A 13,994-nucleotide genomic window follows, 5' to 3' on the forward strand; every position below is an offset into this window, starting at 1 on the left:
ATAATAATAGCAATAAATGCTTTTTCATGCACCTTATTAAGGTCTTGTTTGCACAGTAGTTTCAGCCATTTGTTATTCTGAACTGAGAGATCCAGTCCTTGATAATGATGTGTTTAATTTCACAAATATGCAAATTTCACTTTCAAATAAGGACTTGGACTCAGTTTACATACCCACCTGATAATATTTACAATCAAGTTATCAGCAGATCCTTTTTAAACTAGCAAATGCCTATCTTTCACTCTAGAAATGTACACAGAACTCTCTATTTTCTGAACATTTTTCCCTGTGAGGGCAATTCCTTTTCTAATATAGACACATTATAATGTTGTAGACAGGATTTCAATATGTGATAGGTCAATCTTGGACCAAATTCCAAGGGCACTGATTTTATTAAACAATCAAAAGAACCCTGTTTTTTGTGGACTCAAGTGTAAAGCAATCACCTTGTAAAGACTCACTCTCCCCTCTCCCCAAGGGAACTATTAAAACAAGACCACACTATACCTATGACTAATGAATTAATTACCTCTGGCTAATGCCTGGCTCTATTTTTCAATATAAAATGATTATGGCTACAGAAAAGTAAGGCTTCTCTAGAGTTAAGAGTATATTTAATTCCTAGTATCACAGAACATTAAAAAAAATACTGTACTCTTTAAAATTTCATTCACTGTTTTTCTATTGAGGTCAAAGAGAAAAAGATAAGGATTACTGCAAATATACAAATAAAGCTCACTGCATTCTGCAAATTATATAGATCCAGTGCTTTGGGTTAAGTCCTCTTAAAATCTTCTCTGGCTTTACCAATTTGAGAGTCACTTTTTATTGGTAAGTGTTATCTCAATTTGCAACAATGCATGGTTAAATGGTTTCTACAGTCACTGTGATAATCACAGTGCTACTTACCTGACACTTATTGCTAAAAGGTTGGTATGCATCTTTTATACCTGCTTGTGGTTTCAACTGCCAGCTGTCAGAGAAGTGTCCCTATAATTGACAAAATGGAGAAAATAAAAGATAAAAGGAGAAAGAAAAGGAGGGCAGTAAGGCAGATAGATTTTTCATTTCTTATCTTGTGATACATTCTGTAGCAGTAAACACTTCTATCTCTTAAATAGACCCTTTGAAGGCAGAAAAAGAAAACGCTCCAAGAGAAAGCTTTATAAACTGGAGATTGTCTTTCTGCTCATTGTGGCTTTGTCCTTTTGGAAAGTCTGCATGACCTCTCCTCCTTGTATTAAATAAAACAAGGTGCAAGGACTGACGATGCGATTTGGTGAGTTAGTTACGGGAGTCGTCTGGCATCTGTTACTTCCACTCTGTTATCCATTACTTCTGTTCTGTTAATGGCAGCAGACATTTGATTAACTACTAAGATTTGGACACGAAGGGGATCCAAGGTGGGTTGTGAAGTAAATCACATAGCTACATCTCTGCTTCATCTTCACCTCACCTGTTCCTCTGTTTCCAGACTTCTGGCAGATTGGCAGCTGGAGGCCTTCACCTTGGATAGGAGGAGCTCTAATTATTTCAAGAATAATTGACTTAAAAATGCACATTATAATATCCTGTTAATAGAACTCCTGGAGTATATGTCATTTACTTATCACTTGTGGTATAACATTTTTTGGAAGAATTAAAAGCAAATCTCCCCTTCCCCGCCAAATAGATAAATGAGTGGATAAAACTAAAAGGGTAAGTGAGTGAAATAATTTTTAAAGATTTACAAAATTCTTAGTTTATGCACAACCCAGAACTGAGAACAAGGACTGGCCTTCCATACCTTCGTAGAGTCATAAGAAAAAGCTCCAAGTAGAAAAAGGCAAAAATCTGTATTTCTTAGTAGTGATCAGTATGTTGTAGTATCCAACAAAAAGAGACAACAGACTTCTACGGTAAGCCCAAATATCAGGAAGTATTCATTTTAAATGTAATTATATATATTGTTTCCTGACTGACTTGTTTAAATAGACAGGTCACAAAGGCAGTCAACTTTCTTCTGTATGGTTGTGTGGAATCAGACGTTACATCTAGAAGTAATTGTAAAAAGCATCTAGTAGTTCAAATGATGTGGCACCTCAAGGGGTAAATGAATTTCTGAAGGTAAAAACTTGACTGTGGGCGGTCTGGAACTCATCTTAGTCTTTTCATTGTCAGTCCAGTGCTTACTTTTCCCTCTGCTGAACACATTAGAAAGCTTTTACATTTGATTATTTGTCACTATTCACAGGGAGGCACAATCAATCCTGGAAAATCAAAAATGAAAAACTAGGGGAAGTATTGTATAAAATTTAAGATCCACCAATCAATCAAATTATGGAAGGAAAATTAAGCCACAGACCAAACCTCATAATCTGAAAAGAACCAAAAAAAAAAAAAAAGAATTCTCATTCATTTAGTACTTTTAAGTCTACAAGAGCTTAGGCCAAGGTCCAAACTTAACTCAGTTGAGACCCAAAGTACACAGAACTAAAAAAAATGGAGTGGAGGTATATAGTTAAGGTCAGAATTGGTCTTAATGGACCACAAAGTGTATCCCAGGATGGCCAATGGTCGGGTCTTGATTGCCAATTGAAGAAAGGTCCAGCCATGGTCTAGCAATCATTTACATAGCGGTCACCAGAGGAATGCAAACAAACCCACTCTAACAGTTCTTTGACTCATGCCTCATCCTTTTCTACAGCCTAAAATTAGGATATAAACTATGGAGGGTAATTTGGTTATGCAAAAACATCGCTCTAGCAATTGTTGCTTGAGGGCAAAACCTGGTGACTTCTGGCACAGAGAATACCAAAGTGAGCTGGCTCATACTGAGGGATCCTTACTCAATTAAATGAAAAGATTCCTCAAGCAGAATATTTGCTGTTATAATTTTAAAAGTGTACAAAGCTCAATATATAACATGTGCAGAAGATGCCAAAGATAAATACAGGTAGAGGACCAAATATAGATAACAGGGCCATTTATTGATAAATGCCATTATCAGACATTATTACATATTCCATCCTATAATCTCATAAATCAAAGCTTTTAACTGTCTGGATTCGTATGTGACTGTATTCTTTCCACTATGCATTCTTTCTTCTTCCAGGGGTTGTTCAATAACGGCAGGTATGTTCCTGCCATAGAGTTCACAGTGTTCTAGAAACTGGACACATTCTTGAATAACACTGTCACGAAGTACAATCATGTGTTTTGACATGTTTTCTAATAAGGAGAGGAAGCATCTTTTAGCATAATACCAGGTATCAGTTCCCAGTTTCTTATGATAAGGTTCCAGGCTTTTGATAACCCGAGAAATACCAAAGTCATAATTTCCTTTGGCACAGTAGAGCGTCCCTATCACCAAATTCACAATGCAGAGGTGGTAGATTTTCTTGTCTGGGTCATCATAGGACAGCTGCTCTTCCTCCTTCTCGATCTTTCTCATCAACTCCTCGGCCTCTTCATTCTGACTTGTCATAATGTATGACACACACAGGTTAGCCAGCACAATAGCACTGACATTCAGGATGTTGTCATAGTGCTTCTTGACGATGGGTTCGTAGAAACCGATAGCTTCTTTGTATTTGTTTTCTTGCATGAACAGGACATGAGCCACGTTCAGCTTCCACACATCATGGTCATTACAGAATTCCACAGACTTGCGGAAGATCTTTTCCACCATTGCATAATTCTCAAGGTTCCAGTAGATCTTTGCCTGGGCCATCAACACGGGAATGTACTTCTCCAGAATGTCATCGTACTCATTCACTGCCTTTTTGACAGCTTCATCATCTCTATTGTGTCTTGCTTCCTGTACTTGTTTGGTGAGTCTCCGGAGCTGTTCAGTCAGCATCCCTGCCAGCCCGTCCAGCTTAATGAAAGCCTCTTCTGGGGCTGTCTGGCAAGTGATCATGGCGTCCAGGAAGTCATAGAGATAGGGTGTGAGCAGCCTGTAGGTCAAATGGGCATTCTCCGCCAGGACATCGGCTGCCAGGTCAAAATACTCGTACTTACAGTAGAGCAGCAGCAGGTTGCCAAAGGTCTCTGGGGGAAAGGGGTTCTGCTGGAGCAAAAACTGCAGCTTTTCAAACCCCTCGGTAGGCCTGGCATCCATGTTCATGAGTGCCTGGTTGTGCAGGGTCACGGGGTCTAACTCTTCTTCTGCCCTAGGTGGCATGTCCGTGAGGGTTTCCTGGGCCACCTCGTAGTTTCGCAGTTGGTACTCGATGGCGGCCTTGAGGTTGAAGGCTTCCACCAGGGCAGTCTGGTGAAGAACTAAGGTGTTGCCAACACTTCGCACGTCGATGCCCTCCGTGGTCATGCCTACGCCTAACTCTGGGTGCTGGCGGATACCGTGTTCAATAATGTCGGCGATATGCTTCAGAGCCGAGGCGTAGTGCCGGCTGCTGTAATAGGCCAAAGCCAGGTTGTAAGAAAGGTCAGGCCGGTAACCCGAAGCCTGGAGGGCCGCGAGGAACTTGGCACACGCGGCTTCATACTGTCCCTCCTTGTAGAGCAAACAACCCAGGTTGACCTGGCCGTCCAGTTCGTTCTCGCCCCCACTGTCGTCGCCCCCTTCCCCACTCAACAGCTGCTCCACCAGGCTCTTGGCCCCGGGCAGGTCGCCCTCGCTGTACTTGATGGCGGCCTGCAGGCGGAGGACCCGGCCGTGGTAGGTAGGGTTGTCCAGCAGGAGGAAGGCCACCCGCGTGGCCTCTGGGTAGAGGCAGGCCTTGTACAGGGCCTGGGCCTGGTACAGGCGGTACTGCTCCAGTTCGGGGTGCAGCTGGCCCAGCTGCTCATAGCACTCGGCGGCCAGCGCGAACTCCTGCAGGCGGTAGTAGCAGTAGCCCAGCAGCGACAGGCCGGCGCGGCTCCTCGGGCTCCGCTGGAGCTCGCCGCCCAGCAGCTGCACCGCCTCGGCGTAGCGGGAGTCGCGGATGAGGCGGTACACGACCGCGGTGAACTCCCCATCGGGGATGTGCGCGCCGCTGAGCCCGGCCATAACCGCCGCCGTGGTGGTGCGTGCTGGTTACCACGGCAACGAGCCCGCCGGAAACGGAAGGCTGCTTGTTGAGATTATTTTGTAACGGAATAAACCCATGAGGAATAAAAAGTAATCAATGAAGTTAGTCTTTCCATTATTAATCCTGTCCTCAAAGACTTTATGTTACTAAGCCGTTAAGTCACACAAAACTGAACAAAAGCTGCCGGGTAGCTCAGAGATGAAAACTTCACTTCCCGGCATGCACCACTCTAGTCGTGGCGTAGCCGGAACGTGGCCGCACTGCATTCTGGGTGCGTAGTCTCGCGGGACCAACTCACAGGAAGGGGAGATGAGGGTTCCGTACCCTTTCACCGTAGAGTTTAGAAAATCGCTGGCTGTCGGTTCTATGACTTGGCTCTGTGGCAGTGGGGGAGGAAGGGTTATGGCCTGAAATCCCTTGCTTTTTAATCCTTTATTAGTGTGCTGTGCATTCAAACGGTATCGGTTCGTGTTCTGTGTGTAAATTAGCGGGTGGACTGTCTCCTTGGAATTGCCTTGTAATTAGAGTAGGTTATTTTTTTAAAGCTGCCGCGAGGGCATGCTTTCTGCGGAGGTAATACGGAGAGACCAAAAGTCTTTATCTTTGTTGTTTTCACAGATGACGGTAGGAAATGGTTTTGTGTTTGGTATTGTGAGACATTCAATTTTTAGATTCAAGTGTCTCCAGTCCCCTTATTTTTCAGAAACAATGATTACAGAGCAGATGGCTGCGTTTAAACTTGGCTGCATCTCCTGCCCTAGTCCTCTGGCTTTCACTACAAAAAGAAACCATTCTTCCTTGATCTACCTAGATCTCCACTGGTCTTCTGTCATTTGCATTGGTCTGTCTAGTTCCTAAGATAAACGGTGTCCAAATAAAAGCGTGCGTTTGCTGTTTGATTAAAGACTGAGTGCAAATCCTTTATCTTCCTCCTTTATAGTTTTGCTGCCCATGCACCTTATCTGTATGTAAATTTGAGACCCGATATCAACCATCTTGTATTATTAGGCCATTTATGTACATTTTTTCTGACCTTAATAACTCCATATTCTGTATATTACAGATAAAGAATCTGTGTACGGGAAAGATTTAAGGTATTTGCTTAAGACCACACAGGTAGGTAGTTAGCAGCTGTACCATGATATCCAACATCTGGTTTCAGTAGGTAATAGTAAATGATAAATAACTCATTCTGTATATCCCATATAGATGAGTTTGTAAGAGCCCAGTGTTTGTGGCCAGTTTGTAGAATGGAAGATTAGTGTCATTTTCCTCCATTCAGCCAACCCACTTGGTGTGGGCAGTAGAAATTTGAACTTCCAGATCTGAATGGCAGCTGTGAGCAGATGTTAGGACTTAATTAGTGGGTGGGGTGGTATAGCTTCTAGTCACCTGGTCTATCTAGGAGGAGACTTCTCCTGGTGTGCGATTGTTCATATCAAAAAACAGCTGAATTTTGTACTTACTCAGTCTTTTTTTCTTGCTAAGAAATTGACAGAGCTGTGAAGTTCTGAGTGGGATCAGAAAAGGAACTTATCACTGCATGAATACCAAGAGAGGAGCAAACCGCACATTTCAAAGGACTGAGTGGGGTTTCTTGCACACTAAGATAACCCGAGAAAACAGGCAGTGAGAACTACTAGAACTCTACTCAGAGACTTCTTTCAACCTAACCTCTGGGTTGCACCCTTTTAGGGCCTTCAACTCAGCAGGTATGTGAGTTGGTAGAGGATGATTAGTGCTGCCTCATAATTGAGGTGTGGAAGGATCTTCACCTTTATGGCTGCCTGACTACATTTGTCCCTTGGAAACTCAGGCTCAATATTTTAATATCCTTTTGTGTGAACTGTTACTTTGGGTAAGTTACTATTAAATCAAGGTAAGACAACAGAACGTAGAAATGGGAAACTATCTTTTTTTATCTTCAGTCTGTCAGTCTTTCTTTCAGAATTGTATTTGTATCATGTAAAGATTCATCTTTGAATGGCTTCTTGGAAATGGATGAAAAATAGAAGGACTATCTGCTGTCTCTCAAATTTCCCTGATCCCTTCAGGCATCAGTTGGGGTCCCCTCTTTGTGCTGGTACCTGTCTGTGGGTGTGGCAGCTGATGGGGACAAGAGGGAGGCTGCTCTGTGTCTTTCCCGTTATTTCATGTGCTACTGCTCCCAAGGCCTGGCTTGAAAAAAGCACAGGACATTCGGTTTAGACAGATGGAGGGCAGGGTCATTTTCAAAATGAAATGAGTGCACAAATCACACTGTGAAATTGGCATGACCATCACTGCTGCTGTGATAGACTGACTTTTATTTAGTCTCTGATAGGCAGTTGGGGAATAGATTAGGTTTTTTGTGGGGGAGGGTGAAAGAAGGCCCATTAATTAATGATAGAAATTCTGGAAAGCAATAAATGGGATGGAATATTATAAAATGCCATAAAGGCTCATTTTGTTTCCAACAGAATCTTGAAAACTAGAGCGTGTATCAAAAACTAAATGTATCGTACCATTCCTAGCGATAAGAAAGCATTTGGTGGTTGCAGTAAAATGATTTAGTGCTTTACTGAAAGAAACTAGGCGTTGAGAAAATGGTGTTGGACTTGATGGCTTTTGCTGCATAAGGGAGGATGCATATTTACCACGTAGAAAATTTCCATTCAGGCAAAATGTGTAGGAGCTAAAAGCATGACGTTTAGTTCTTCATATGCTTATGTTTCTGCTTGCAAAACTGTGAGATGATCAAATCCTGTTCTATATATATGTGTAATCTATTCAGCATTGTGAAACAGTTGGATGGTATGATTTTGTATTTATCCTGCAAATGTGATCCTTTCCTGTAGGTAAAGCGGTCATTTCTGAATATCTCAGCTACCACAGCTGTGGGCAGACATCTTCCTTGACAATGGAAGACCTTCTGCAAAACCATTTGCCTGTTGTTCTTTCTTTATCTCTCTCATTGCAGGCCATTTTCTTCATGTCCAGTTTTAGGAGCTCAGTTACCTTGCTTCCTCTCATCAATAAGCAGGGAAAAGGAATAAATCAGTGCCAAATTGGCAACATAATTGACTTTTAGGAGCATCTGTTTAATCTTTTAACACTTTTGGAAAGGTCGTATACCAGATCAACACTTGGGGACATTTATGCTCAGATACTAAGCCACTGAACCTCATTATGAACTCTCTTTTTGCTGGTAGTTTCAGCTTTATTAATATTTTAATTAGATTTCCTTCTTAGATATACCTTGGGTGTTTTTTTTTTTTAATCAAGTAGCTTACATTTGGGTGCTTACAGTGTTATTATGTAAATTAAGTTATGGGGGAGCACAGTAGCATTCTGGTTTATAAATAGAATTAGTAGAGAAGGCACAGCTGTAGATCCTGAACTTTAAAGAAAGCAGTCAACCATCCAGAGAAAGAGCTACTCTAAGCCTTGTGTTTACGCAGTACCTTCTGTACCAGGACCAGGCCCTGCTTTGCCTAACTCCCCTCATGAATCCTCACAGCCTCCTATACATTAGGTGACTCTTATCATTGGCCCCATGGAAAATCATGGGCAAAGCGCAAAAAGAAGCCTGTGGTGGCTGCAGCCTGCTCGCAGGACCTGGCGATTGCTTCAGTGGGCCAGGAGGAGCCACACTGCCCCTCTTCCCTCGCTCCCCCTGGGCGCCTCCTCTCCAGTCATTTGAATTGGCTTTGGATCATTTGCTGCAGTTTGTTCTAACAGAACAGGCACAATGGTGTAAGAATTTTAAAGTTTAAGCACCGGAGCCATTGTGTAATTGTATGGCGTCAGTGTGGCTGGCAGCCCTGCATTGATGTGATCCCCTTGTGTAATTGCCCATGCAAATTCGAGCAATCTGTAACGGACACAGGAGCCCGCATTCGGGCTGCAGATTTTTCTCCCTCCAGAAAATCGTCAATAATTCGAAGAACCTTTTGTCATCTTTAAAATGCTCCATGAACAGGATGGTCTCAGTATCCCTCTCATATGGGCAAACATCACAGATCAAGACAAGGTCAATGCATTGAATTGACAGAATTTAAATTGTCGCTATTCGGATGCACGCTTGCCTCTTTCAGCCTTTAAATCACCCTTCTTGAGAGAGAAAGATTATTCCAGAGGCTTCATTAAACTTTAAGGATTTTATTAAAAACAGATATATTTAGGTCTCTTAAAGCAGACTGTCTCAAACTCATGAACTGGTTGCTTGGGAAATGGCCGTGCCTGTCTGCAAGGTCGTGTTCTTACAGTGCAACATCAGCCCCGCAAATGTGCACAAAGGGAGTGACTCCAGACAACTCAGCTGAAGACGTATTTCCCTTCTTTTGTGTAGAATAATAATAAGGAAGCGAATCCGGAGGGGATCCTTTTTAGATTATTGTATATCAAAATAAAATGGCAAAAACAGTTTTCTCCCATGGAAATGAGACTTAACAAAACCTAGTCTCTTATTTCTATAGAATGCTGTTTCTTTAATCTCTCTCTCCCCACCCTTTCCCTCTCTCTCTCCTTTCTTAATTCTTCTAAAGATGATTTGATCTAAATCTAAAGAAAACAAATGGAGATTCTAACACACAAATGCGCACACACGAAGTGAACACAAAGATAGATGATAGCTTCAAATAGCACATTTTTGGATACAGTGAATACTTCATTTACTTAATAAACATATTTCTGTACCAGTGTATACCTTGGGCAACATTGGTATAGATACGTCCCGCAGATAAACAGCTGATCTTTAGTGCTGTTGAGAGATGTGCCAAATATGCAAGGACGTTCAGGATTAAATTAGAGAAGATGTAACCCCAGATTTCTAGCTGAGGAAAAGAGAGTAACACAGTGTGAGCAGGACACCAGGCAGTGCTGAGCCGTGTCCTGCTCATGATAGTCCCCGGACACGCTTCATTTTGTTTCTGCCATCTCTGTCTGGGATTCTGACTGCTCACTTAGGCAATTCTGGTCTTCTTGTAGCCAGGCTCGACCTTTACATTTCCTGCCGCTTTTGAGTTTGGGGAGTTCTTGACAACAAGCGGCAGAACAACTGTTTCAGAGACTGTTAACGTTGAATCAGGTAATGAAACCTCCGTGCACCAGCATGGCCCAAGTTTTTAGGGGCCAGATTAGGTTTTGTTCTGTTTAATGAATCTTCTTTGAGATTTTTTTTTTTCCATCCCAGACATTTTTCTTTAGATTTAAATCTTCCCCAGTATGTTTAGATTTCTGTCCTGCTCGAAGGGGGTTGTTTCACACTATTTCTGGGGCCAAGACTATATTTTATCTTTCTGCAATTCAGTAAGAGTCCGCAGGAGAAATGGATTTTAAAATAATTGTACCGCAAAGTAAATTGAGCAGACTCTGTTTAATGACCTAAAGTAAGTGGATAAAGTATGATAAATCTCGATACATGATAAAAGCAACTGAATTCCTGTAGCGTTAATATTAGATAACAAAATTTTAAAGATTATTTCTAAACCAACCCAGTGTATATACAAATATAAAATACCTGGAAATGTAGAGACCTCTCAGATCTTAGAAATAAGAAACACAGGCAATTTTAATTTCATCTGACTCGCTTAATAAATTGACTTCTAAATTAAAGTGACTGCCATTTATAGGACATCTAGATATGAGATAATCTAAAATTGTCCTCTACGAAGTAAAAGGGTATATTTTTAAAGAAATTGTACCGATGACCATATCGTTCAGGATCACTGGAGGCAGGCTCTGATGTATCTATGGTAAGGGTATTTTATATCTATCCCATGGATGTAACTTTTTATTTTGTCTTTAGAAGATGACCTCTCTAGGTTTGTTCCTATTTTATTTGAGATGAGTAAGTAAGTCTATTATGTGGAAAACATTTAAAAAAATACAGCTTGGTCCTCTGGTGTAGAAATGAACTGAATAAGAGCCAGCGCTTTTATTTTGCAGGTGGGAAACCCAGGACCTGAAAAGTCCCAAGAGAACAGGTCCAGCTGGTGGCCAAGGGGATGGGGATCCCCATCAGCTGAGCTTTGCCTGGTGCCCTTTTGAGTTTGCACTCGGGTCCCCTTAGCCAGGATCACAAGCTATATGATAGGCTGAGCATGTATTATGTACATTTTGACTAATAAGAAAATAAATAGCATGTCTGAAAAAATACATCAGGCAGAGAAAGTAGGATGAAGTCATTACAACCATTAATGGCCAAGAGACTAAAGGAAGTGAACATCATCTGGTCAGCTGAAGGTTTTATAAGAAGGCTCACATTTCAAATGCCTTCCTCCAGTAGGAAACAAACACTGATAATACAGTCTGAGAGAATTTCTGTGTTTTGCAGAAAAGCAGAGTATATAGATAACCACACATACCTCACAGACTTGGAAAATTATGCATTATTTAGAAAAGGGATTAAAAATATCTCCAACTTGCAAGTGTTCAACCTCTCACCCCGGGGGTTGCACAGGGAGGGCGCTGCCTCCTTTTCCACTGCTTCATGGTCTCTGAGGAACAGACCCATGGCATTAGTCAGCAGTTCCTGAATTTTGACCCACAATAGGAAAGATACCTCGAGACAGGAAAAATAGATGGAGGCAATTACAAACAGCTACTTGATTGATGGTTGACATTGTCAGGGCTCCAGTGTATGGCAGATTGCGATGGTGTTGAACTCCCCTTGCTACCAGTGGCTGTTGCTATTGGCAACCGTGCAGTGAAGCCAATAAAAAGGCAAGAAAATGAGAGGAAAGCTCAACCTTCGTGGAAGCCGTAGGGTTTGTGCTATAAATTATGTTCCCCTTAGCAATATGTAGCATCAACGTTCGGGTCAGCCACAGTACCCCCAGCCGCCTGCAGTCTCCGTCGGACCCTGGGTCTAGTTTTATCATAAAGCACATGCTTTAAAATTTTGCTCTAGATAGACTGGCATCCGTCTGTCGGGGCTATTTATTTATTTATTGTTGGGGATGATAACAGATGTGGGTTTGTCTCTGCCTCACGCGGACTGATTTTCAATTCCCGTTTGTGATATAAACACGATGTGGCAATAGCTGAAAACACCTGCAGTGCTTCTGAGCGGCAGCCTGCAGCCTCCCCGGACCAGGGTCTGTCCCCAGCTCCGCCCCCCGCTTTGTTCCTCACCTGAAGAAGGCGAGACAGCATGGCAGAAACTATTTTCCTTTATAGCAGAGTGATTCAGAAAACTGGCTTAATAAAATCCATAAATCTGAACAACGTCCTCTTACCTGCTCTGCAGAGGCAATTTCCCCTGCACTCATTTTCTCCCCGGGTTCCCCCAGCCTTCCCTGCAGAGGCAGCCGTGAAGGCGAGCTAGGAACCTTATTGTTTAGGCTCCCACTCCCTCCTTCTCTCTTTGGCCAAACCTCCCTCCAGTGTCTCTCTTTTCTAAGCAATTGATGGCAGGATTCTGCATCCTCATTTGGGTCGGGGGTGGTTAGAAGCGCCATTTTTCTTTGTTTGGATTGACGTTAACTTTGCCTTTGGCGGTCCTCTTACCAGCTGCCTCAGCATCTTTTCTTGTTTGGGTGTCTTTTGCTTCTCATCCTCATCTTTGTTGCCCCCCCACCCTTTGCCTGCTTTATAATTTTCTGTTACTTTAATTCTTGCCATAAAGAATCTTACATTGGGGCACCTGGGTGGCTCAGTGGGTTAAGCCTCTGCCTTTGGCTCAGGTCGTGATCTTGGGGTCCTGGGATCGAGCCCCGCATTGGGCTCTCTGCTCAGCGGGGAGCCTGCTTCCCCCCCTCTCTCTGCTGCCTCTCTGCCTACTTGTGATCTCTCTCTGTCAAATAAATAAAATCTTAAAAAAAAAAAAGAATCATGTCTTCCCCATTGATACATGCTCTTCTATCCCATTTTGGTACCTTCATTTACCCATTCTTTAAACATTGCCAGAATATCTGTTGTGTTCTCCGGGGGAAACCGTGCTCTTTGAGGAACACAGCCCCTATTTCTTTAATTTTTGAGGAGTCAAGTTAGTAACTGATATTGACCAGCAACAACAAGAACAAAAATGGTGAACTTAGGATTTTCCAGAGCTGGAACAGACTTCAAGGTACATCTAGTCCAGGGATCTTCCAACTCCCTCATCACGGACCACATCACGCGTAATCAAAGAAAGGAGAATTTACAGGTGTTCTGGATCCCCCAACCTGGCTTCAAACAGAGAATTTCAGCTATTAAATGTTTTATATCTTGGGCATTCCTCGTAAGATTTATTTGCACAAAGAGTTCTGAGGTTAAAATATGTCTGAAAATCTTTTCCTAATGTAATCTCATTTGACAAATGAAACAGGCTGGGAGAAGTTAGGTGACTTGTCAACAGTCACCCAATCAATCCTGCCAAAGCCAGGGTAGGAAGTCTAGCTTCTAGTCCAGTGTTCTTTGGATGAATCAAACCATGTCCTCAATCTCTTGGGTAAAATGGGGAGCAAAGGAGTTTTGTGGTCATTGCATTGATTTAATATCGTTTATTTTAATTATAAACTTAGTTTCCTAGACAATATGTATTTGTCTTCAGGCCAGACTGTTATCTCTTCACTTTTCAAGCATTATTTCTTACACTTAAGGAAAAATAAAAAAAACACTGCATTTGGCTTTAGGTTGGTTTTGGTGGGAACCTTACATGGTATACAAAAATTTATCCCTAAGAGAACTCGGGATAGTCACTGATCATTCTCCGTGTTTCTATGTCCGTAAAATGTCTCTGCTATTAGGAATAGTTCCCAAGTACTCATGTGTTACTTGTGGTAAATCCAGCTACGGACTTCCTTTCATCCCTCCTTTAATTAAAGTCTATTACCCTATTCCTTCTGGAAGAAGACTTGGTCTACAATGAAGGTTTAATTTTAAAAAACTGAAAAAGGTGACTGCAATCCCAATGCAGTGTTATGAATGTTGTATAAACACCAGTGACACAAACACATCTGTTGTCTCCCTACTCTGGGCCTTTTAAGGGGAAAACTAGAAATGATTGGTATTTGT

The 13,994-nt window shown here is 42.1% G+C and overlaps 1 protein-coding gene across 1 annotated transcript; it reads right to left on the minus strand.

The window, feature by feature from the left end:
- Positions 1-2,946: 2,946 nt before the first annotated feature.
- Positions 2,947-5,081, minus strand: LOC116866820 (tetratricopeptide repeat protein 30A). Its single transcript, XM_032855979.1, has one exon. The coding sequence runs from the start codon at positions 4,991-4,993 to the stop codon at positions 2,996-2,998; it is 1,998 nt and encodes a 665-aa protein (XP_032711870.1). The 5' UTR covers positions 4,994-5,081; the 3' UTR covers positions 2,947-2,995.
- Positions 5,082-13,994: the final 8,913 nt, after the last annotated feature.

The sequence above is a fragment of the Lontra canadensis genome, unplaced genomic scaffold (assembly GCF_010015895.1).
Source record: "Lontra canadensis isolate GAN:19392208 unplaced genomic scaffold, GSC_riverotter_1.0 scaffold11, whole genome shotgun sequence".
Lineage (NCBI taxonomy): Eukaryota > Metazoa > Chordata > Mammalia > Carnivora > Mustelidae > Lontra > Lontra canadensis.

What these genes read in the sequence shown, in the direction of transcription:
- LOC116866820 (XM_032855979.1), bottom strand. Translation starts at nt 4,993, where the DNA reads ATGGCCGGGCTCAGCGGCGCGCACATCCCCGATGGGGAGTTCACCGCG.